This window comes from Schistocerca gregaria, chromosome X (assembly GCF_023897955.1).
Source record: "Schistocerca gregaria isolate iqSchGreg1 chromosome X, iqSchGreg1.2, whole genome shotgun sequence".
Classification (NCBI taxonomy): Eukaryota; Metazoa; Arthropoda; class Insecta; order Orthoptera; family Acrididae; genus Schistocerca; species Schistocerca gregaria.
Window position 1 is genome coordinate 32,726,962 of NC_064931.1, and position 27,366 is coordinate 32,754,327.

Genomic DNA, 27,366 nt, shown 5'->3' on the forward strand with positions numbered 1-27,366 from the left:
TCATGGCATACCACCTCTTATCTCATTTTCAGTCTGTGTTATTCTTTTTATCATTCTTGATGTTACAGTGTACAGTCAGCGCCAGTATGCCAGTTGGGAATGACAGAAGAGAAGGCCATGAAAAAGAGGTCAGCCATGCGCATGCTGACTGACCTTCCCTCCAGGACAACAACGTGACAGCAGCGGATCCTAGGTGAAGACAACATAAGCGCCACACCCGCCTGGTGGTAACCACTTCAATAGCAGCTTCAACGTTAGCCACTTCATTAGGCAACGCATCGTAGCCTCTTCATTAGCATTCTCTCTGTAGCACAGTTAGAGATCAGCAGTCACTGCAGTTCAGTTGACAGACTCTTGCTTCCGGCACATCTGTGTAATTTCACTTGTGGATGGTCATGTATAAAGGACAAGAAGAATTCTCAGATTTAAGTTAAGTATTTGTACTTGTCTTGTTGTAATAAAACTCATTAATATGAGTTGTTTGATTGATTGTGCAGTGAACTGAGTATGCAGGATTCCTAGCCACAACAACATGGCAACAAGATGTACAAATAACATGACATTGACGATACAGGAGGAATAACATAGCGACAACCTGTTAGGAAAGTTTCGAACCCAGAGAAACAGTGGCCACAGATTGTCTCTGTTTTGTTTTGTCATGGGCTTGTGTGTTTTGCTGGCACCTTAATTCTACCTTGTCTTTTCTTTGCAAGTGTGTGTTTACATATTTTAACAGTGTGTCTTATAGTGTTTTTTCTATTCAGTGTTCTCAGGTGGGAATCATCATCATCATCATCATCATCATCATCATCATCATCATCATCATTTAAGACTGATTACGCCTTTCAGCGTTCAGTCTGGAGCATACCCCCCTTATAAAATTCCTCCATGATCCCCTATTCAGTGCTAACATTGGTGCCTCTTCTGATGTTAAACCTATTACTCCAAAATCATTCTTAACTGAATCCAGGTACCTTCTCCTTAGTCTGCCCCGACTCCTCCTATCCTCTGCTGCTGAACCCATGAGTCTCTTGGGTAACCTTGCTTCTCCCATGTGTGTAACATGACCCCACCATCTGAGCCTGTCCATCCTGACTGCTACATCTATAGAGTTCATTCCCAGTTTTTCTTTGATTTCCTCATTGTGGACACCCTCCTGACATTGTTCCCATCTACTAGTACCTGCAATCATCCTAGCTACTTTCATATCCGTAACCTCAACCTTGTTGATAAGGTAACCTGAATCCACCCAGCTTTCGCTCCCATACAACAAAGTTGGTCGAAAGATTGAACGGTGCACAGATAACTTAGTCTTGGTACAGACTTCCTTCTTGCAGAAGAGAGTAGATCGTAGCTGAGTGCTCACTGCATTAGCTTTGCTACACCTTGCTTCCAGTTCTTTCACTATGTTGCCATCCTGTGTGAGTATGCATCCTAAGTACTTGAAACTGTACACCTGTTCTAACTTTGTTCCTCCTATTTGGCACTCAATCCGTTTATATTTCTTTCCTACTGACATTACTTTCGTTTTGGATATGCTAATCATCATACCATAGTCCTTACATTTCTGATCTAGCTCTGAAATATTACTTTGCAAACTTTCAATCGAATCTTCCATCACAACTAAGTCATCCGCATACACAAGACTGCTTATTTTGTGTTCACATATCTTGATCTCACCCAGACAGTCTATTGTTTTCAACATATGATCCATAAATAATATGAACAACAGTGGAGACAGGTTGCAGCCTTGTCTTACCCCTAAAACTACTCTGAACCATGAACTCAATTTACCTTCAACTGTAACTGCTGCATGACTATCCATGTAAAGACCTTTAATTGCTTGCAAAAGTTTGCCTCCTATTCCATAATCTCGTAGACCAGACAATAACTTCCTCCTAGGAACCCGGTCATATGCCTTTTCTAGATCTATAAAGCATAGATACAATTCCCTGTTCCACTCGTAACACTTCTCCATTAATTGCCATAAGCTAAAGATCTGGTCCTGACAACCTCTAAGAGGCCTAAACCCACACTGATTTTCATCCAATTGGTCCTCAACTAATACTCGCACTTTCCTTTCAACAATACCTGAGAAGATTTTACCCACAACGCTGATTAAAGAAATACCTCTGTAGTTGTTACAATCTTTTCTGTTTCCATGTTTAAAGATTGGTGTGATTACTGCTTTTGTCCAGTCTGATGGAACCTGTCCTGACTCCCAGGCCATTTCAATTATCCTGTGTAGCCATTTAAGACCTGACATTCCACTGTATTTGATGAATTCCGACTCAATTTCACCCACCCCAGCTGCTTTATTGCACTGCAATCTATTGACCATTTTCTCCACTTCCTCAAACATGATCCTATTTCCATCATCATTCCTATCCCATTCTACCTCGAAATCTGAAACATTACTGATCGTATTTTCACCTACATTGAGCAACTCTTCAAAATATTCCCTCCATCTGCCCAAGGCATCCACAGGATTCACCAGCAGTTTGCCTGACCTGTCCAAAATACTTGTCATTTCCTTCTTACCTTCCTTTCGAAGACTGCTAATTACACTCCAGAATGGTTTTCCAGCAGCTTGACCCATAGTCTCCAACCTGTTTCCAAAGTCTTCCCAAGATTTCTTCTTGGATGCTGCAATTATCTGTTTGGCTTTGTTTCTTTCTTCAACGTAACTTTCTCTGTCTACCTGAGTTCTAGCATGTAGCCATTTTTGATACGCCTTCTTTTTCCTTTTACAGGCTGCCTTGACTGTGTCATTCCACCAAGCTGTTTGCTTCATCCTACTTTTACACATTACTGTTTCAAGACATTCTTTAGCAACTTCTAGTACTGCGTCCCTGTACCTTGTCCATTCCTTTTCCAATGACTGTAATTGACTACATTCAACTAACTGGTACCTTTCTGAGATCGCTGTTATGTACTAGAGCCTGATTTCCTTATCCTGAAGTTTCTCCACTCTTATCCTCTTACATATGGACCTGACCTCCTGCACTTTCGGCCTCACAATCCCAATTTCACTGCAGATTAAATAATGATCAGTGTCATCAAAGAATCCCCTGAATACACGTGTGTCCCTCACAGCCTTCCTGATCTGTTATTATATAGTCAATGACAGATCTGGTTCCCCTGCCTTCCCAAGTATACCGGTGAATGTTCTTATGTTTAAAAAAGGAGTTTGTGATTACTAAGCCCATTCTGGCACAGAAATCCAAGAGTTGTTTCCCGTTCCTGTTGGCCTCCATATCCTCTCCAAATTTACCCATAACCTTTTCATACCCTTCTGTTCGATTTCCAATCCTGGCATTAAAATCACCCATGAGCAGAACACTGTCCTTGTCCTTTACTCTAAAAACTACATCACTGAGTGCCTCATAAAAACTATCCATCTTATCTTGATCCGTCCCTTCACAATGCGAATATACTGACACAATCCTAATTTTCTTGCTAGACAGTGTCAAATCTATCCACATCAGTCGCTCGTTTACATACCTTACTGCAACTACGTTGGGTTCCATTTCTTTCCTGATGTAAAGCCCTACACCCATTGTGCTATTCCTGCTTTGAATCCTGACAGGTAGACCGTGTATTCTCCCACTTCCTCTTCTTTCTCACCCCTTACCCGAATGTCACTAACAGCTAAAACGTCCAGCCCCATCTTACTCGCAGCCTCTGCCAGCACTACCTTCTTCCCAGGGTAGCCCCCATTGATATTAATAGCTCCCCATGTCATTACCATTTGTTTGCCAAGTCGTATCTTAGGAGTCTCTGGTTTGTCAGTTAGAGGTGGGACTATGTCACCTCCAAAGGTCAGAGGCACTTTGCTCTGATTGTTGCCAGCATCATATTTAAAGTGTCGGGGAGGCAGGTTGCTAGCCTTACTTGCCCCGAGTTCCATTGAGTTTTACCCCTAACGGTTGAGGGACTAACCAGTGGATTTGGTAGTCTTTGCCATCTGAGCACAAAAGGTGACTACGACTCAGAATATGTCCGAGATGCCCAGCCTTATTCCAAAGTAACTGGTATCCCGATTGTCAGGACCACTTATTGGCCACTCATACGTTGTCCGTGGTTCATGAACTAGGACATGACTACAGGAACCCACACCATGAACCATCATGTGGACATTGAAGATATTTTCTTTTTGTGTGTTTATTTTTATTGCTTGTATTGTCTACTCCAAAATGTGCAACCCACCTCTCCCACCTGCTGCTCAGACACCTGAACTGCAAGTGATAGATGCAGTGCAGCTAACACAGATGTTTCAGTTTCAGACACAGAGGATTGCAACCCTTCTAAACACAGTACAGCAGTTATTGGACAACCAAGCAATAAATGCAATGCGACCACCCGACCAACATGCAACAACTGTAACTCCAAGTGCCATACCACCTTTTCGCCAGTTTAGCAAAAAAGAAGAGGAATGGCTTGAGTGGTTGCAACAGTCTGAAGCCCACATCATTGCTCACAAAGTATCAGTTACTGTGAAACTACATTACTTTTTGTCAACAGCAGGAAGTGCAATCTTCTCTCTTATTCAGAAATTGTTCCCAAATGCCACACTGAGTGAGCTTTCCTATGTTCTGGTTGTAGGTTCTCTAACTATTATGACCAACAAGTGAATCTGGTGGCAGCTAGATACCAATTCTTTCATTGGAAGAGAAGGCCAGAACAAACTTATCATGAGTGGGTAACAGATTTGCGTGGTATGATGACATAATGCAAATTCAGATGTGCTTGCGGTTCTTTATATTCAGGAGGTATATTGCATGATGTGATTGTGTACAATGTAACTGATGTCAAACTTAAGAGAACAGATTGTGAAACAGTCAGATTCATCATTTTATCATGTAATGCAAATTCTAAATCAGTATGATTCACATGCTGCACGGCCAATAAATTTGAGGAGTCACTAATTTGTCAGGTTGAGTCATCCTTTGCTCACAACTGGCCCAGTAAGCAGCAGCAGCACGCATGCCCAAAGCCACATAAACAGTTCTCTAAACAGGCACCTCCATCAGTGAATAGAATTAAGTCATGCCATAGGTGTTATCCACGACATGAACGCCAAGATTGCCCATCTAGACAAGCACAGTGTTACGCTTGTGGCAAGAACGGTCACGCACAATCTGTATGTTTGCAACGGAACAAACATAACAATTCTGACCACTCACAAAAATCTACTCACAAGGCCCATGTAATCAATGCAGTGTATTCAAAGCCCGCTACACGCATTAGCAAAACTAGCAAGCAAAATGTTTCTTCAGTGCTATGCCAGTCCAACAAACCTTTGTTCATTTGCATCTAGCTGGAAGACATGTGAAATCTCAGTTGCCATTGTTATACTGCTGGACAGTAACACATATCGACTGTTAGGCTCCCCATGCCTGTCTAAAACTAGCAAGCACCTGATGGCTTATAACGGCCAAGACAATCGCGTTCTCGGAAAATGTATTTTGCCTGCCATGTATCTCTCACATATGCGAACTGTGACTTTCACCATGCTACAATCTGGGACTGTAGAACATATTTGATTCATTTTATTTGTTTGGCTTTCAAATTCAGCACAATTTGTTGTTAGTGACTGCATTCAGTGCCAAAGAAAGTGTAGCTAGCTTGTTGAATGAATTCCCTGAACTCTTTTTCTCAAGGTTTAAGAGAGGCTAAAAATTTTGTTGCACATCTTATACTGAAAGACAATGCTCAAACGAAATTTTGTCGGGCCAGAACTGTTCCCATTGCATTATGGGACAAAGTAGCTGCTGAACATAAAGAATTGAAAGATAGTGGAGCTGTTGTGCCCATACTAGCTAGTCAACGGTTAAGTCCACTGATTTTGCTCCCCAAACCTTCAAGTTGCATTCACTTCTGTGTTGACTAAGTCTACAATCAACCCACAAAAGGTAATTTATACTTATCCATTACCACGACCAGAGGATCTCATGGGCAGATTAGGCACTAGTCACTACTTTTCAAAAACTGGTTTGTGCGACACATATCTTCAAATGCCATTAGATGAAGAATCTCAAACTGTGTGTGTTGTGAACAATGATTTGGGCTTATTTAAACGTTTGTGCTTGCCTTTCAGTAGTGCTTCTGCACCTGCCATTTTCTGATGGTATTTGGAACAGCTGACTGCTCAAGTACCAAACTGTTCAAATTATTTGGGCGATATTGTCATAGCAGATCGTACACCTGAAGAACACATTTAAAATTTGTGTGCTTTGTTTTGTGTGTTATCTAATGCAGTACTAAAGTGTAGTTTGGACAAGGGTGATTTTCTTAAACCTGAGTTGCAGTATCTTGGTCATGTCATAAATAGTCAAGATGTACATCCTCTTCAGTCACATTTACTAGGCATATGTGACCTGCCACTTCGTTGCAATGTCACAGAATTGCAGTCAGTCTTATGGAAAAATGAACGATTATACTCTTACCGAATGCTGCACAAATTGCAGCTCCATTGCATCACTTGTGTCACAAGAACATCCCCTTTGTTTGGGTAGAAGAGTGCCAAGAAGTTTTTCAAATACTTAAAGATGCATTGCAAGATGCATGAGACAGGCGAAATACCCTCAGACTTCAAGAAGAATATAATAATTCCAATCCCAAAGAAAGCAGGTGTCGACAGATGTGAAAATTACCGAACTATCAGTTTAATAAGTCACAGCTGCAAAATACTAACACGAATTCTTTACAGACGAATGGAAAAACTAGTAGAAGCCGACCTCGAGGAAGATCAGTTTGGATTCCGTAGAAATGTTGGATCATGTGAGGCAATACTGACCCTACAACTTATCTTACAAGCTAGATTAAGGAAGGGCAAACCTATGTTTCTAGCATTTGTAGACTTAGAGAAACCTTTTGACAATGTTGACTGGAATACTCTCTTTCAAATTCTAAAGGTGGCAGGGGTAAAATATAGGGAGCGAAAGGCTATTTACAATTTGTACAGAAACCAGATGGCAGTTATAGGAGTCGAGGGGCATGAAAGGGAAGCAGTGGTTGGGAAGGGAGTGAGACAGGGTTGTAGTCTCTCCCCAATGTTATTCAATCTGTATATTGGGCAAGCAGTAAAGGAAACAAAAGAAAAATTTGGAGTAGGTATTAAAATTCATGGAGAAGAAGTAAAAACTTTGAGGTTCGCTGATGACATTGTAATTCTGTCAGAGACGGCAAAGGACTTGGAAGAGCAGTTGAACGGAATGGACAGTGTCTTGAAAGGAGGGTATAAGATGAACATCAACAAAAGTAAACCGAGGATAATGGAATGTAGTCGAATTAAGTCTGGTGATGCTCAGGGAATTAGATTAGGAAATGAGACACTTAAAGTAGTAAAGGAGTTTTGCTATGTGGGGAGCAAAATAACTGATGATGGTCGAAGTAGAGAGGATATAAAAGGTAGACTGGCAATGGAAAGGAAAGCGTTTATGAAGAAGAGAAAGTTGTTAACATCGACTATAGATTTAAGTGTCAGGAAGTCATTTCTGAAAGTATTTGTATGGAGTGTAGCCATGTATGAAAGTGAAACATGGACGATAAATAGTTTGGACAAGAAGAGAATAGAAGCTTTCGAAATGTGGAGCTACAGAAGAATGCTGAAGATTAGATGGGTAGATAACATAACTAATGAGGAAGTATTGAATAGGATTGGGGAGAAGAGAAGTTTGTGGCATAACTTGACCAGAAGAAGGGATCGGTTGGTAGGACATGTTCTGAGGCATCAAGGGATCACCAATTTCGTATTGGAGGGCAGCGTGGAGGGTAAAAATCGTAGAGGGAGACCAAGAGATGACTACGCTAAACAGATTCAGAAGGATGTAGGTTGCAGTAGGTACTGGGAGATGAAGAAGCTTGCACAGGATAGAGTAGCATGGAGAGCTGCATCAAACCAGTCTCAGGACTGAAGACCACAACAACAACAACAACAACAACAACAACGATGCATTGAACCAATGCTGGGCTCACTTTGATCATGACAAACCAGTTGTGTTCCAAGTTGACACTCCCTATTTCGAAAAGAGTGCAGTGCTTTTAAAGAGATTTGGTGATACAGGCAGGCCTACTGTTTTCACATAAAAAGTGTTGTCCAAAGCTCAGTGTAACTATTCACAAATAGAGAAAGAGGCATTGGCTATTAAGTATGGTTTCACAAAATTCCACCACTATTTGTATGGCAGAAAATTCTATTTAGTAACAGATCACAAACCATTGCAGTCCTCGTTTCATCCGATGAAGACGGTTCTTGTAAGAACTGCCCAAAAATTGCAAAGATGGGCTTTGTTGTTGTCTCAATACCAACATGAAATTGTATATCGTCCAACAGCTCAGTATGGTAATGTGAACACACTTTCACATCTTCTAACTGGCCCTGATACAGACTTGTCACATCGATGCTCACGATTCTGAATTGCTTCAATCCTTTCCTCTGAACTATAGGAAAATTCTACAGGCCACAGAAGCTGATTCAGATTTGAACATTTTGCTAAAATACTTTCGCACATCTTGGACTTACTCATTGCTTAGCATGAAGAACTCTGTAGTGCACTGATACTTTGCACATTGGCATAACCTCACTATACAGCAAAGTGTGATTCTTGTTCAAAATGACAGTGGACAGTCACGTGTGTTGATCCCCAAAGCTTTGCAAAAAGCAGTGTTGCACTTTACTTCACCAAGGACACTTGGGGATTGTTAGTATAAAACTGTTAGCACGCCGACACTGTAACTGGTAGGGCATGGACATCCAAATAGAACAGATGATGTCACAGTGTCATGCACGAGTGGAAAATCAGTCCACTCCACCACAGAAATTCTCTCTTTGGCCTAAGTCACAATCACCATGGCAATATGTGCACAGACTTTGTGGGTTCTTTTTGGAACATTTGTTGGTTTATTGTGGTAGACTCTTACGGCAAGTTTCCTTTTGCTGTGCCAATTAACTCGACGTCACTTATCACAGTTCAGGTGTTGTCCTATGTTTTTTGCCTCAAAGGTTTACCTGAAGTCATAATGTCAGACAACGGCCCTCAGTTCATGTCAAATGAATCTGAAACAATCTGTGAGCGCAATGGCATGCAGCACCTAACTTGTGCTCCGTTCTATCCCCAGTCAAATGGCAAAGCAGAACGTTTTGTCAGAACCTTCAAGCAGCCGATGGCCATACTTCACACTGCACACACCATGGATTAAGCATTGCACCTGTTTGTCTCTTCATATTGTTCACATCCATGAGATGGACTATCGGGAGGGGGGAGGGTTGCACAAAGTGAATCAGTGACACAAAAGATTCCATCCATGACATTTAGTGCAGATCTGCAGCTGACATGAGTCTTTACTCACACAGTGGATAATGGCCCCATCTTCCTTGTAAAAATTGTTGTGAGCAACAAGTTGTGGTGCCTGAGGTACATAACAGAATGGAAGAGGTTCTGTATAGAACTGCAGATAAGAGTCACCTAAACCCAGAAATACAAGACACTGTTGATTACCTTCTTTCATGCTGAAACGATCATGCATAAACAATAACTACCAAAATGCAAACCACTGTATGCAGTCATCTACGTTAACACGTTTGATCACCTCCTGAAAATCAGACATGTGGACCCACACTATTGGCAAATGGATCTTTGTGACTGTTGCATGATGATGACCCATACAATTTTAACTGTGTATTAATTTCTATTCACTAAACCTTGCCCTTGCCAATTATTTCTTTTTCCTCATCTTAAAGAAACACTTTAAAGAATGACTTTCAGACACTGTTAACATTCAATGCACAGTGGATGCTGAAAAACATGTCCCACAGGCTGCCCACACCCAAAGTATGAGACACCTCTATCTGTATTGTCATAAATAAATAACCTTGGGACATGATTTTTCTGAAGGGCAATAAGCTGAATCTTTGTATGCATGTACCATCTTTCCTGCAAACAAAGAAAGGCTGAGCAAGATTAAATGAGAAGTTAATAGCAATACTGTCATCAATCTTCTCGAAAATCTTTGGAAGGACAGCATACAATGACACACGCCATGTGTTAAACAAGCAATAACAATGTATTTTATTTTGATCACCAGGAATTTGGTGGACAAATTTATTGGTTTGGACAAGTGCTGAGGGATGTGAAGCATGCTGTGAAACTAGAGTAATCTCAAAGTTTTCTCACAGTGAAGATCGCTATTTAAATAAGGGGCTATTCCAGTGTGAAACTGCAATGCACTATTTGTCGATGTTATATGATGTCTTACATGGAATTTGGAATAATTGCCACATAAACATATGAAATGTTATAGCAACCCCTGAACAAAGTAAGATCTGCCATTTGCTCTGGTTTTGCACTAGTATAATGTCTTCGTGAATCGATGACAACAAATTTAAGACTAACAACAGACTGCATATATCTCAAAATAGTCATTGGTCCTATGAATATGGCAAGTAAAAGAAGTGTAATTTGATCAATTTGAGGATGATTGTTACTATTGTTGAACTGCCTGTGACTATTGTGTGTTGCATTATATTTGAACATCTGCACCTGAAAAATAATTGTGAAATGCTTTTTTCCAAAGTTTCAACTACTGACTAGAAGAACATGCACATCTGAGTTGTCATGCAAACTGGACACACATTACATAAACAAACAATTTTCTTCAGTTAGTAAAAATTGATGATAAAAACTGAAATGAGGGAAGGCAGAGTTCGGAGAGGCACACTCCAGTTCTGCTGCAACTCAGCAGAAGTGAATGAACAAATCACAAGTAAAAAACTATTTTTTTAACTATGCTGAACTCATTAACAGAGTCTGTTCAGAGCAGACAACCAGTAAACATAGCTTTCTATGTCCAGGTAGCTGTACAATCAAAATAAAAAATCATTTGTGTCCACCCAGAAATGGACAATGCTTGTATCCATCATCACAATGCACAATGCAACAGTCCACACTACATTAATGTGAAGGAAGGTTTTAATTGTTAAGAATCCTGCAAATCTTTTTCAGTCACCTCTTTCCTGGTATGACTCAAGTCTTGGAGTTGTATGCTAGCTTACAAAAATGACATAAATCAACATGTTGTTGTTGTCTTCAGTCCTGAGACTGGTTTGATGCAGCTCTCCATGCTACTCTATCCTGTGCAAGCTTCTTCATCTCACAGTACCTACTGCAACCTACATCCTTCTGAATCTGCTTAGTGTATTCATCTCTTGGTCTCCCTCTACGATTTTTACCCTCCACGCTGCCCTCCAATACGAAATTGGTGATCCCTTGATGCCTCAGAACATGTCCTACCAACCGATCCCTTCTTCTGGTCAAGTTATGCCACAAACTTCTCTTCTCCCCAATCCTATTCAATACTTCCTCATTAGTTATGTTATCTACCCATCTAATCTTCAGCATTCTTCTGTAGCTCCACATTTCGAAAGCTTCTATTCTCTTCTTGTCCAAACTATTTATCGTCCATGTTTCACTTTCATACATGGCTACACTCCATACAAATACTTTCAGAAATGACTTCCTGACACTTAAATCTATAGTCGATGTTAACAACTTTCTCTTCTTCATAAACGCTTTCCTTTCCATTGCCAGTCTACCTTTTATATCCTCTCTACTTCGACCATCATCAGTTATTTTGCTCCCCACATAGCAAAACTCCTTTACTACTTTAAGTGTCTCATTTCCTAATCTAATTCCCTCAGCATCACCCGATTTAATTTGACTGCATTCCATTATCCTCGTTTTGCTTTTGTTGATGTTCATCTTATATCCTCCTTTCAAGACACTGTCCATTCCGTTCAACTGCTCTTCCAAGTCCTTTGCCGTCTCTGACAGAATTACAATGTCATCCGCGAACCTCAAAGTTTTTACTTCTTCTCCAAGGATTTTAATACCTACTCCAAATTTTTCTTTTGTTTCCTTTACTGCTTGCCCAATATACAGATTGAATAACATCGGGGAGAGGCTACAACCATGTCTCACTCCTGTCCCAACCACTGCTTCCCTTTCATGCCCCTCGACTCCTATAACTGCCATCTGGTTTCTGTACAAATTGTAAATAGCCTTTCGCTCCCTGTATTTTACCCCTGCCACCTATAGAATTTGAAAGAGAGTATTCCAGTCAACATTGTCAAAAGCTTTCTCTAAGTCTGCAAATGCTAGAAACGTAGGTTTGCCTTTTCTTAATCTTTCTTCTAAGATAAGTCTTAAGGTCAGTATCGCCTCACGTGTTCCAACATTTCTACGGAATCCAAACTGATCCTCCCCGAGGTCCGCATCTACCAGTTTTTCCATTCGTCTGTAAAGAATTCGCGTTAGTATTTTGCAGCTGTGACTTATTAAACTGATAGTTCGGTAATTTTCACATCTGTCAGCACCTGCTTTCTTTGGGATTGGAATTATTATATTCTTCTTGAAGTCTGAGGGTATTTCGCCTGTCTCATACATCTTGCTCACCAGCTGGTAGAGTTTTGTCATGACTGGCTCTCCCAAGGCCGTCAGTAGTTCTAATGGAATGTTGTCTACTCCGGGGGCCTTGTTTCGACTCAGGTCTTTCAGTGCTCTGTCAAACTCTTCACGCAGTATCTTACCTCCCATTTCGTCTTCATCTACATCCTCTTCCATTTCCATAATATTGTCCTCAAGTACATCGCCCTTGTATAAACCTTCTATATACTCCTTCCACCTTTCTGCCTTCCCTTCTTTGCTTAGAACTGGGTTTCCATCTGAGCTCTTGATATTCATACAAGTGGTTCTCTTTTCTCCATAGGTCTCTTTAATTTTCCTGTAGGCAGGATCTATCTTACTCCCAGTGAGATAAGCTTCTACATCGTTACATTTGTCCTCTACCCATCCCTGCTTAGCCATTTTGCACTTCCTGTCGATCTCATTTTTGAGACATTTGTATTCCTTTTTGCCTGCTTCATTTACTGCATTTTTATATTTTCTCCTTTCATCAATTAAATTCAATATTTCTTCTGTTACCGAAGGATTTCTAGCAGCCCTCGTCTTTTTACCTACTTTATCCTCTGCTGCCTTCACGACTTCATCCCTCAGAGCTACCCATTCTTCTTCTACTGTGTTTCTTTCCCCCATTCCTGTCAATTGTTCCCTTATGCTCTCCTTGAAACTCTGTACAACCTCTGGTTCTTTCAGCTTATCCAGATCCCATGTCCTTAAATTTCCACCTTTTTGCAGTTTCTTCAGTTTTAACCTACAGTTCATAACCAATAGATTGTGGCAGGGTCCACATCTGCCCCTGGAAATGTCCTACAATTTAAAACCTGGTTCCTAAATCTCTGCCTTACCATTATATAATCTATTTGATACCTTTTAGTATCTCCAGGATTCTTCCATGTATACAACCTTCTTTTATGATTCTTGAACCAAGTGTTAGCTATGATTAAGTTATGCTCTGTGCAAAATTCTACCAGATGGCTTCCTCTTTCATTTCTTAGCCCCAATCCATAATCACCTACTACGTTTCCTTCTCTCCCTTTTCCTACTGATGAATTCCAGTCACCCATGACTATTAAATTTTCATCTCCCTTCACTACCTGAATAATTTCTTTTATCTCATCATACATTTCATCAATTTCTTCATCATCTGCAGAGCTAGTTGGCATATAAACTTGTACTACTGTAGTAGGCATGGGCTTTGTGTCTATCTTGGCCACAATAATGCGTTCACTATGCTGTTTATTATAAATTAAACTCCCTCACTGGATTTTTGTGTCTATATATTATGACTAATCTCAGGAATTACTGTACATAAATAGTTGGGCAAAGACATAAATTACATGCGTAGTGAGCTCATTCAATTGTCTTTTCGTTTCATCATCTAAAACAATATGTAAAAACTATTTGATTCTCAACACTGATCATCTTATGAAATTTTAATAAAAAGAGACTGGTTCCATCCTTGTATGGACATCTTCAGATCAGGGAGGAAAATAGAATGTAAATACTAAGGAGAACTGCATAATGTGTTTTGAGTATATGAAATTTACTAATACACCTGTTTAAAGTTAGAATGTAATTAAAAGTTGCTCCATAAATCACTTTGTCAATGTAAGACATGCAGGGATGAAGACAAGGGGGTTATTTATGGAAGCAACGTGTTGCATGGTGCACAAAGGGAATCATGATCATTTCTGAAAGGATGTTGGAACATACTCAAAATGGCATATTACTGCCACATTAACAACTTTTTGATATAATTATGTAACAACAAATTCAGGTATTGTCTGTGGGGGATACAGTATTTTGTGACATTATTACAAATACAAGGAACGAGAGCTCAGGACAATCATATTTGTGCATCATAACACAACAAAGCTTGAGGAATGAGTGTAGACAGACTGCACTGGACAAACTTCTTTTTTAGGGCAAACTGTATAACTGCTTCTGCAAAACAAAAACTTGAAATTTATCACCAAAACATTAGACACATCTGCAGTAAGATCAATGTCCATTAGCCACAAAGTGTAGACTATGCCCATGTTCTGTGCTTCAGTGAGCACGATAGTAATTTTAGTATAGAAAAACTTGTGATAAATAATTATTACTTAGCAATGGAATTCTGTACAAAACATAAAGAAAAAGGTGGTGTTGCCATCTATGTTAAAAACAATGTCATATGTAGAGCAATTGATGTGCAGAATTATTGTTTAAAATGACATCTGGAAGTGTGAGAGATGGAATTGCCTTTAAATAATTCTCATACATCAGTAGTAGCAGCAGCATACACAGCACCTTCAGTGAACTCCAGTCTCTTTTTCAAGCAGTTAAATGGTCTCCTAATATACATATTCGAATAGAGAAGACATGTGGCAGTGCTTGGGGATTTCAGAGCAAACCTAACACATTCCAGAGACAAGAAGACCTAGAAAATTTGATGTCCACATATAATTTTGCTTCTGTAGTTAGTTTCTCTACTAGAATAACATCATTTACAAGCACACTAATTGATAATATATTCATAAATCAGAACATAATAGGTGATACAACTACCAGACAAGTCCTGAATGGTCTCTCTGACCATGACGAACAAAGACTCGCAATTAACAATGCAAATAGCCACAAGAATGAAAGTGGCCCCACTGGAAAATAGCTAGGATAATTAATGATGAAAATATCCAAATTTTTACATCACATCTCCAAGACTTAGACCGGAGATCGGTGTATAATTTAGATAATGTCAGTTCCAAGTACAATCTTTTCAGTAATGAAGTGGCACTAACGTTTGTAAGTAGCTTCCCAAAAAGGATATCTAAGACCAAAGCTCAGAAACTCACCAAAAATCCCTGGATAACCACTGGTATTAAGATTTCACTTGAAAAGAAATGAGAACTGTAAATTGCATAAAAAAATGCAGACAATCCCAACCAATTAATTCACTACAAAAACATTGCAAAGTATTAAGTGAAGTTATTCAAAAGTCAAAAAGTTTATATCTAAGCTCCAAAATTAATAACTCTAGTAAAAAAAATCAAAACTGTATGGGAGGTGATTAGGGGTGCAAATGCCCCAATATGACCAAAAACATTGTTTGCAACAATGGAGGTAGACAGGTACAAGAACAAGAATGTGGCAGAACATTTTAATGAGCACTGTAAGTGCTGCTGAAAAAACATGACATAAAGCCTCCTTATAACATGTCATAAGAACATTGAAAGATAATTCCCCAAATTCTTTAGAGGAGATAGGTATAACAGTACAGGAAGAAAGAAAAAACATAACTTCTTTAAGAAGTAAAAATTTGACTGGTGTCAACAATATTTCCAGCAAATTGCTAAAAGCTTGAAGTAATCAATTCAGTAAAGTCCTAGCTCATATATTCAATGGCTCTCTCAAACAAGGTATCTTCCGCAACAGGATGAAATATGCCATTTTAAAGAGCCTCAACAACAAAAATGATGCCTCGAATGTTACAAACTATTGCCTCCCCCCCCCCCCCTCCCCCCCCCCCCCCTCTCTCTCTCTCTCTCTCTCTCTCTCTCTCTCTCTCTCTCTCTCTCTCTCTCTCTCTCCCCCCCCCTTCTACTTCTACTACTACTACTACTACTACTACTACCACAATTTCTAAAGTCCTCAAAAAATCAATATGAGCCAGGACGGCCACTGTCAACTTTGCAATAATTAGTAAAAACCAGTTTGGATTCAGAGGAAAGTATCTGCACAACCAAAGCTATATTTTCATTTATCAATAATGTTCTGGAATCCCCTGACAAGAAAACATGGCCTGCTGGCATATTTTGTAACCTGTCTAAGGCCTTTGACTGTGTCACTCATAGTATACTTACAGAAAAAAACATGCCACTACGGCATCCGAGGGCAAATGGACAACTGGCTCAAATTCTACGGCAACAGAAAATAGTGTTAGATGGTAACACATGCAGGTAGGAGGGGCAGAGTCCAATAGGGGAACACTACATTATGGACTTCCAAGAGGTTTTGTCCTCAGTTCCCTGCTATTTCTCATATGTATTAATGACCTACTTCTGTTCTCAGACAAAGTAACTAACTCTACAATGTTTGCAGATGACTAAAGTATTGTACGAGGGTAAGTCAATTATTATCCACAATTTAGTTATATTTTTGTTTATTTTGGTAATTTTACGTTGATGATGCATGCTTTGTTTATTTGTTATTATATCTTTGCAATTTTCAAGCTGCTAGGTTAGTTTTGTTATCACTGCCATGCTGTTGATCATTGCTGCTCCGCTGTCTATTTGCCCCAAAGAAGAGCAACATTCAGTGACCTGTTTTTTGTGGTCAGAACACATATCAGGGGCCAAAATTCATCAAAGACTTTTGGTACAGTACGGGAACAGTGTTTTGCCACAACAGAGTGTCTACAAATGGCTTGAAAATTATGAAATGGTCACACAAGTGTTAGCACAATGAAAGAGCCGGACGACCGTTTACCACCACAAATGAAGATACCATTGAGTGTTCACGTGAAATGATTCTCTTAGACAGATGATTAACCACTGACAAAGTGGCACATTGTCTGCAAATCAGTCATGGTTCTGCCTACAAAGTCATCCACAACAGACTTGGATTTCATAAAGTTTGTGCAAGATGGGTCCCAAATCAACTCACACAGTTGCATAAACAAATACGCTTGGATATTTGGGGGAAAAAAAAAAAGAAAGAGAGGATTGCTATGGTAATGAAGGGGACAACTACTTAGATAGGATCATTACTGGTGATGAAACATGGATCCATCATTACGAGCTGGAGAGTAAACGGCACAGTATGGAATGGAAACATCAAAATTCGCCATGCAAGAAAATGTTCAAGACCCAAGTGTCCGCAGGAAAACTGATGCTTATGGTTTTTTGTGTTGTGCTAGGTCCAGTACCAGAAAATTGTCGGGAAAGGGGGCACAACAATAAACAGTCTACATTACAGTGAGATGTTTACAGACAGGCTAAAGCCTGCAATTCAAAGCAAACGCCAAGGATTGCTGTCCAAAGGTGTGGTCTTGGTGCACGACAATGCCTGTCCGCATACTGCTGCCCACACTGCTGAAATGCTCCAGAAACTCAAATTTGAAGTACTGGATCATCCTCCATACAATACCGATCTTGCCCCTTTTATCACTTGTTTGGTCCATGCAAACAGACATTAAGGGGCCGTCGACTTGCCTCTGACAAAGCAGTGAAAGAAGTGGTACATTCCTGGCTCGCAGCTCAACTGAGAACCTTCTTTTATGAGGGCATCAGGAAGCTTGTACAATGATGGACCAAGTGCGTTGAAATTCAAGGAGACTATGTCAAAAAATGATGTTCTTTAAGTTTCCTATTTGATTACAATAAAATTTTGTAACTACTTTGTGGATAATAATTGACTTAACACTTTTGATATACTTCCACTGACCTAGAGTTAAATGCCAACCACTTATTTGTAGATGTTCTGAAATGGTTCGTAGTAAATTCTGTGTCAACAAATCTCAGGAAAACCAATTATATTCATTTCCATTCTCAGTACTAAAGCCCACAGGAAATAAAAACTGCACATGGAGCCAACAGATACAGGGGGTACATTGTTTGAAATTCTTGGGCATCCATATGGACAGCTTTGAATTTATCCTGGGTTGTAGGATCCTTATAGGGCTTCATTCGAAGGACATGGACCGCATCTCTGATCTTTCATTGTCTTGTGTCGGGGTCGAAATCTTCAACTTCATAAGTAACATCAGACAACTGTTTTACAACCTTATAAGGTCCAAAGTAGCGCCTGAGGAGCTTCTCAGAGAGACCAACCTTCCAAACAGGAGTGAAGATCCAGACGAGGTCACCAGGCTGGTAGACAACAGGGCGGTGGCTCAAGTCATACCTTCGGCGAACATTTTCTTGAGCCTGCAGCATGTGGAGTTGAGCTAACTGCCGAGCTTCCTCAGCTCTGGTTAACACCTGGCTGATGTAGTCATCATTCATGTCATCAGGATGTAATGGAAAAGCAGTGTCCATCGTCTTAGTCACCTCACATCAATGCACCAAGAAAAATGGGGTAAATCCCATGATGTCTTGTTTGGCGGTGCTGTAGGCAAACGTCACAAAGGGTAGCACCTCATCCCAGTTGCTCTGTTCAACATTGACAAACACTGATAGCATGTCGGCCAAGGTCTTATTAAGGCATTCAGTAAGCCCGTTAGTTTGTGGATGGTAGACAGTCTTCATGTGATGAGTAATTGGGTAATGCTGCATCGACGGTTTACCTGTGTCACAAGATTCGAATGAAAAACTTTTCCTTGATCCATAATTAATGACCTTGGGGAACGGTGTTTTAATACAATGTCTTCCGCGATGAATTTGATGACCTCGAATACTTTGGCTGTTTTCATGGTTTTTGTAATGACATAGCGTGTCAGAAAATCAGTGCAAACAATAATCCATCTATTGCCACTAGCAGACATTGGATATCATCCGAGGAGGTCAATCCAAACATGCTGGAAAGGCGTTTCGGCTGGTGGAATTGGTATGAGTCGGCCAGGTGATTTTTGAGGAACTGCCTTTCTCCTCTGGCACTCTCAACAGTGGGACACATAGTGACGGACAGTCCTAAATAAACTTGGCCAGAAAAATCTCTTGTGGATCCTACCGTACATCTTAATAAATTCTCAGATGTGTCATGGAATTTCTGATGAACATTTAAGCGCATGTGTTTAGGAATCACTGGTAGCCACCTCTTTCCAAAAGGATCAAAGTTTTTCTTGCACAGTGATCCATTAACTACCTTAAATTGATTTGACATATCTTGGCATCCTCCTCCTGCTCAGCAGAGGGATCCTGGAGTGCAGTGAGACAGTCACTATCTTCATCAAAGTCTTGATGGTCTTGCACAAGGTTTCTTGAGAGACAGGCGGCATCTTGGTGTTTTCTTCCACTTTTGTACATTATGGTAATTTCATACTCATGAAGATGTAGTGCCCATCTGGTGAGCTGTCCTGTTGGTTCCTTAAGACTTGTCAACCAAGAAAGTGAATGATTGTCTGTAATAACTTTGAATGGCCTTCCTTAGAGATACTGTTGAAATCTGCACATGGCCCAGATCACAGCAAGACAGTCTCTTTCTGTAGTTGAGTAGTTTCTCTCAGCTTTTGCAAGTGTCCTAGAAGCATAGGCTATAACCTTCTCTTTTCCATCTGAAATTTTCACCAGAGCAGCACCGATCCCATACCCATTGGCATCTGTGTGTAGTTCTATAGGTGCTCTCTCATCATACAGACCAAGTACAGGGTCAGTTGTCTGTGCCTTTTGCAGTACTCTAAAGAATCTTGTTGATTACCACCCCAGATAAAATTAGCATCGGCTTTTAACAACGTTTGGAGTGGCCTGGCTTTGATACAAAAGTCTTTGATTAAACGGCGGTAATAAGAACATAATCTGAGGGAGCTTCTCACATCTCTAATACCTTTAGGAATAGGAAATTCCATTTTAGATCTCGCATTTTCTGGGTCTGGCCACACACCTTCGGTTTGACATGAGGTGTCCACGTATTTTGATTTCTTTTGCTCCAAAGAGGAACTTTCTTGGATTAAGTTTCAGTCCACCTTGTTGGAGATGCTTAAGAACAGCCCTCAGTCTTTTTACATGTTCATCAAATGTCTCTGAGAACACTATAATGTCATCTAAATAACAAAGACACATCGTCCACTTTAGGTGACTTAGAAGATTATCCACCATCCGTTCAAAAGTTGCTGGTGCATTACACAAACCAAACAGCATTACCTTAAACTCATACAGGCCCTTAGGCGTGATGAATGCAATTTTCTCATGATCAGCCTCATCTATTTCGATTTACCAGTATCCTTAGTACATGTCCATTGTTGAGAAAAACTTATCCCCCTTCAGACAATCTAGTGTATTGTCAATTCGTGGAAGGGGGTAAACGTCCCTTTTAGTTATCTTATTAAGCTTTCTGTATCAACACAAAAGTGCCAACAGCCATCCTTCTTCCTGACGAGAACCACAGGTGATGACCATGGGCTCTGCGAAGGCTGAATGATGTCATCCTTCATCATTTTCTCTACCTCATCGCGAATTATTCAACGTTCCGTTGCTGACACACGGTATGCTCTCTGGCTTACTAGTTTATGGTCTCCAGTGCTAATCCGGTGCTTCACCGTCAATTTGTCTAATTTGCTCTTCACCTATGGATTAAAGCAATCAGAGAACTCTTGAAGAATGGCAAGTAGCTTCTTCTGTTGTTTCTTGGTGAGCTCTGGTGATAGTCGAGCTAGAAGATGTTGTCTCTTAGTGGTAGTGCCAATTTCGCCCACAGACTCGGCATGGGAGGTTTCTATTATGCTCAGCTGTCTGGCAATTAACAGCTCAGCATTTGCTACGCACATGCATCTTGTAAGGATCTGCGGTTCTCGGTGACAGTTAACTATCCACAATTCATCGAATCCATTCTTAAACGAGACAGAGGCTGGGATAACCAAGTTATTCTTCAGTGGTATGCAGTGGTATACATTCCACTAAAAGATCCATGGGTTCAGGCATGGCACCATGGTGACTGTGCTACTCAGCTTCTTCTGCGACAATATCCTTGTGGAAGACCCAGGGGCAAAACATGCCCAATCCACCCACCCAGCACTTCCTATTACTGTCCTGTCACAGGTTTATTGTGCTCCATCAGAGGCCGGGTCACCTGTGAAACCAAATATGTCATTTACCAGCTCTGCTGCAATCACTGCACAGCTTTTTATATTGGTATGTCTACCAACCAGCTGTCCACCAGCATGAAGGGTCACTGCCAAACTCAATCCAAGAGCAAAGAAGCCCACCCTGTGGCACAACATGCAGCTGACCACAAAAAACTTGATTTCAATGGCTGGTTCGCTACCTGAGCCATCTGGATCCTCCCCTCCACCATCAGCTTTTCTGAACTGCGCATGTGGAAGTTATCCTCTCAACACAGTCTCCGCTTCCGTAATTATCCCGGCTTCAACCTACAGTAACATACTGTCCCCACACTCTCCACCAAACAGTTTACACCCTCTCTGTACTATCATCTCCTCCTCATTTTCCCCTCCTACCCTGTTGTTTACATCCAGCCTCTGCCAATGCATCCGCATATCTTTCCCTGCTCCTATCCTGATTTGCTCCTTTTTCCCTCACCTCCCTGCCCCACAACCTCCTGACACTACACCTTTTTGCATTCTAATACCTGCACACTCCACCAGACAGTGTTTCTCTCTCTCCCCACTCATACACCATTCCTTCACCTTCCCTGCCCCCTCCAGATTGCTGCTTGCATCCCACATGATGTTACATGCCAGCCCAAGATGCTGGAGTTGGCTGCCGTCTGTGCGTAAGGTGTGCTTGCTTGTGTGTGAATGGTGTGTGTCTCTGTTTCACTGATGAAGACTGTGGCTGAGAACACAAATTAATGTAATTAAAGCAGCAAGATACAGTAAAGCCTGAATACACAAATACATGGGAAATAATCTTTTCCACCTCTACTTAAGTATTCATCTTGAGAATAGAAACTTTTTTCAAGCAAGAATTCCTTTAGCTTAGCTTTAAATAGTATATTATTATGTCGTAGACACTTAATATTAATTGGAAATCCATTGCAGATTTTTGTCCATGTGTATTTTATGCCTTTTTGCACCAGAGACAAATTTTTAAGGTCACAGTGTGTCGTGTTCCCTTCTTGTGTTGTAATGATGGTTTGATTGATTTGTTTCATATTGAGAAGGATTGTGAAGCATGAATGTCATGATCGAAAATAGATGTTGTGAAAGAGTGGTTACTATCCCAATTTGCTTAAACAAATTATGACAGAGGTTCTTGGAGACACCCCATACAAAATTCAGACAACCTTTTTCTGACTTGCAAAGATTGTTTTCAACAGTGGTGAACTGCCCAGAAGATTATTCCATACCACTATACTCGAGTGTGGTATTTTGAACACAATGCTGTTGCCTGTGCTACACTCGGGCTTGGTCACTAAAGTGTTAAGTGTGGGGAATTAACACTCACACAGCTTTATAAACCTGGCAATAAAACAAATCAATATCAGACTAAATTCACATAAAGAGAATGTTAAGTCCTATTCACACTTTTCCAAACTGAATGTTCCTAAGGGACTTCTACTACTACACATGACAATGCAAATTTCTGTACTGCCTTATCAATCTGAAACTATTTGTGAGGCAAAAAACTCCTCTCTTTCTTCTACTATTCACGTGGTGATAAAATGTTCTGGATGCACTATGATTTCTAAATCATTTGTCCTGTTTGCAGCAAACAACTAGCTCTCTGGATGTGTATGTGATATTTCTTTAACAGTAGACGAAACTTAATAATGAGAAGAAATGGGTCCTATGTGTTGGTGATAAAATTATTTCTCAGTGTATTTATCCATAATTGTGATGTACATGCACCAGATGTAACTGGAAAAATATCTGAATTTGTCTAAATGGAAACAAAAATACTTACAAAACATCAATGTACAGACATGACCCAACTCTATCCATTATCATCTTTATTGGAGGTAAGGTATATTTTAATCAATTCTGCATTAACAAGACTTAACAGAAAGTAACTGATCATTCAGGTTCTACTAATATGACAAACTGATATATTTACACAGTGCTCTTCTAAGAGATAGTTTCCATGACAACAGTACAAAAATTTTGTTTTAAATACAACAAACATAAACTGCTCACCTTTTCTAGTAACAGAAGGGCTTCATCATGGTTCATGCAGTACTGACCATAAACTGTCTTCATTCTTTCAGCGAGCTCTAAAAAGCATGGGCCAACACACTGCTCATCATCATTTTTACCCTTCATTGCCAGCTGAAGTTTGTCCAGCAAGTCTTCAGCCAGATGCATTACCTACACAGTTGTTGAATAAAAACACACTTATTTATCCCACAATGTTAACAAATGTATGCTAGGAAATATTACAGTAATTAAATAAACAAGGCCGCAAAATCATTTCTAACAGCTAACAACCGGTGGGGGGAAAAACACAGAAACAAAAAAAGAATAAAAGAATAAATAACAAGAAAGATGCTGGAATGATTGAAGCAGCAGCTTAATACTCAATAAAGCATACATGACATTGTATTTAAAAAACAAGAAGGCAACAAGTCAAACAAAATAATCCATTGAACAAGGGGCTCTCCTCCTCTGTTACCCTTAATCATTATAACCCACAGCTGTTCATTACCATAACCATCTTAAAACATTAGAAGCACACTATAATCTAAATGCTATGATCTTTGCAAATGTGACCATTAGAATGGGTTGTAGGATACAAATATTAATACTGGTAAAAAAGACTGCTTTCAATCCCAAGGAAAAGTGTGTCCTTGTGTATATTACCACTGAAACTTTTCTTGTCTTCAGAGTGTTCATTTTAGCTGAGGGCATTGAAATACTTCGAAAACTACACACTGGATCAAAAAAAGTTGTTATTCTAATTTTTAGGTCTCAAAGTGGGACACCCAACGATATCATAGTTGCCGCCCCCCCCCCCCCCCTCCCTTCCCACTCCACCCCGTGCATGAGTGGCGCAGGAAACTTTGAAATCTTCAATGGGAATTCCCATCTTTTATTGCAGATTACGATTCTATTGCAAAACCTACATACGTTTCGTCTAAAGCATTTTCTTCACCACAGGTTGCGCTGTTATCAGAGGAACAGAAATGGATACACAATTGTAATTTAAATTATGCTACTCAATGGTCCTTGAATATCCAGTGGCACATGAGACCCTCACCTCCACGCTGCGAGGGTAGGACAGGCCATTATTTCTTAACTACTAATTGGAAACCCCATTCGCAAGGTTGTATTCCTGACATATTGAACATGGATGACTTAATGTACCTGTTATACCAGAGCCAAAGTAGGCCCTGAGGGCCTGCAACCCACATACCACCACAGAGGATGAGGTTGTCTATGCCCAAGGCGTACCCAAAAGCACCATGGTAAACACTGGCTACTTATTAAAAAAGATAATTGAAACAATCATTCAGGGCACTACTTCCTGCAGGGGGAGCCCAAGCCACGGCCTACAGGAAGTATCACTACACCAAAACTTGATTCGCTGGAGACCGCTATTTAGGGCCTAGAACCAGGCCTGAAGTTCAGTTCACACCGGATGTTGACCTCATGTACTGCGACCGTTTAAGATTACATCTTCGTCTCGGAATTGGACTTTACTAGTGTGTGTGTGTGTGTGTGTGTGTGTGTGTGTGTGTGTGTGTGTGTGTGTGTGTGTGTGTGGTTTACCACGAACCTTTGTGGAAAGCCTCAATCAGGAGACTTTTTTTCCATTATTATTACCTTTTGTTGGTATGTTCAGTCATCAACCTTGTGAACTTACATGAATAAAAGTTGTGTTTGTGAACAATTGCAAATTGTCAGTCACAACAGTACCACTGTGGGCTCGGCTCGAGGTAAACGCTACTCTACATTTCCAATTATGGTAAGTGTTCAAATGTAGTACCACCAATTTCAATACCATTAGTGATTCGCTTTTCAAATGACCATACACAGGACAGAAGCATATCTGCGGGGATGTCAGCACAGGCCTTTCTGATGCACTTGACCATGTCTAAACGGCCTGTTGGCACTTGTTGGTCCACCCCATACACGGTTGTGCTCGTTAATATAATTTCAATTTGTGTGTGGGAAGCATAAAATTATTTTTATTTCTTGTTTTATATATGTGGTTAAAATTATTTTCCTCAAATAATTTTTGCCTGCTGTGTAGGAATATAATAAATTTATATGGAAGGTACAGTTAGGATTTGCAGTTGTCGAAATAATGTCAACAAGATTCTGTTTTCTGTGCAGTATACATGTATCTGATAAGTTTTTTTTTTTCTGAAGTTTCATTATAAGAGATACTCTACTTCAACTTCCCCAGAAAATTATACCATACCTAATGACAGATTCAAAATAACTATTGGATGCCACTTTTCGTGTTCTCATGTCGGTAGAATTTTCAAGTATTTGCATTGCAAATGCAAAATGCTTAGTTTATTAGATAAGGAGTCAATATGTTTGTTCCGTTTCAAGTTCTTGTCCACATTTAGTCCTAGGAATTTGACAGTGTTAACTTCTTCCATAAGTTGATTATCGTGTCATATTTTAAGCACTGCACATTTTGAGTGTTTGGTTTGGAAATGTACCATATGGGTTTTTGCAATGTTCAGTTTCAACCCATTTAACTGAAACCAGTTTTCTAGGATATCCAGTGTGCTCACAATGAAGCTTGGAATTTTTTCTGCATCACCATCTTCAATTAAAACAGAAATATCATCTGCAAACTGAACTGATGGGGAACTGATATTTGTAGGTAAGTCATTTACATAGAATAGGAACAAGATTGGCCCCAAAATGGAGCCTTGAGGCATGCCTTGTGATACAGTACTCCACTTCGAAAAATAATTCACCGCATTTGAAGTGATAGTTAGGTTTACAGTCGAAAAAACCAGCAACTTTGCTCCTCTGGTCCAGTGCTTCGCATATCTTTTCAATAAAGTGATTTACTACATCCAGGGTGTTTTCTCCTGGTTGGAATGCAAAATGGTTATTTATAATATCATTTTTTACAATAGAATTTTTTATCTGGTTTGCAGCTACTTTTTCAAACACTTTCGACAAGATTGGAAGAATAGAAATAGGATGATAGTTTCCCATGTCTTCCCTCGACCCTTTCTTGAACAGAGGTCTGACTTCAGCATACTTCAGCACATCAGGAAAGCATCCCTGCTCCAAAAATTTATTAATTATTTTAATTATTGGAAGTGTTATTATGTGATAGACTGCTTTAAGCACTTTAGTCAGTATCCTGTCCCACCCAGCTGAGATTATATTTTTTAATTATAATATTTTCCACACGCTTTATTGCAATTTTTTTAAAATCTGTGAGATACTCAGCTCCTTGCTGGAGTCCAAAAGGGTTCACTTTACTCTGATATTCTACTATATCAACATCCGACTTTGCCACATTTATGAAGAATTCATTTAAACACACCAATATTTGAGCTGGATTTACAATAAAGCTATCATTTACTTTAATCCTAGATATTTCCATTTCTATTAATTCTAACACCTAACTCTCATTTGACAACAGATCACACTGCCTTTGTTTTACTTTATGTTGTGAAATGAACTTATTGTTTGCCATTTGTTTGGCTGCTTTCACAACTTTTTTGAAGCTAGCTTTATAAAGTCTAACATATTCAGTAAAATAACTGTTTTTATTATATTTCAGTTCATTATGTAGTTGCCTCTTCCTAGCACTAGAAATTTTTATACCCAGAGTTATCCATTTAACTTTACCAGTGATTTTGTTACATGTGGACCTAAGTAGAAAAGTTTCATTATACACCACAAGAAAACTGCTTTAATCACAACTGCATAATGTGTTGGGCAACCGTCATGCTGAAAGCACATACATTGACATCCTGCATTAGTACCAGTAGTTCCTGTTCCAAAAATGTTTAATATTTGCATACATTTAATGTGCCGTCAACAAAATACAGACCAATGAGTTTGTTCCCCAATGATGCCACACTATATGTTAACCGACCAAGGACACTGATGGTCAACTAGCTGTAACCAGTGGGGATTGTCTACATTCCAGTACTGCATGTTATATCAGTTAACTCTGCCATGGTTTGTGAATGTAGATTCATCAGAAAATAGTACCTTGGCAAAGAACATGTGGACCGTTTGCATTTGTTGATGTGCCTACACACAAAACACTATCCAGTTACGGAAATCGGTGCCATGAAGTTCTTGATGCAGTGACACATGGTATGAATGACGCTTATGAAAATGCGGTATTGTAACAATACTATCTACGGACATACTGGAATCGTG

General features: G+C 39.9%; 1 protein-coding gene across 2 annotated transcripts in view; it reads right to left on the bottom strand.

Annotated features, from left to right (window-relative positions):
• The window catches only part of LOC126299570 (dynamin-binding protein-like), a 226,270-nt gene that overhangs the window by 132,013 nt on the left and 66,891 nt on the right, over positions 1 to 27,366 (bottom strand). For both annotated transcript variants that reach the window (XM_049991569.1, XM_049991570.1), the window contains one exon: positions 23,191 to 23,361. In XM_049991569.1, the coding sequence (XP_049847526.1) occupies positions 23,191 to 23,361 (171 nt within the window). The remainder of the gene's footprint in view (positions 1 to 23,190; positions 23,362 to 27,366) is intronic.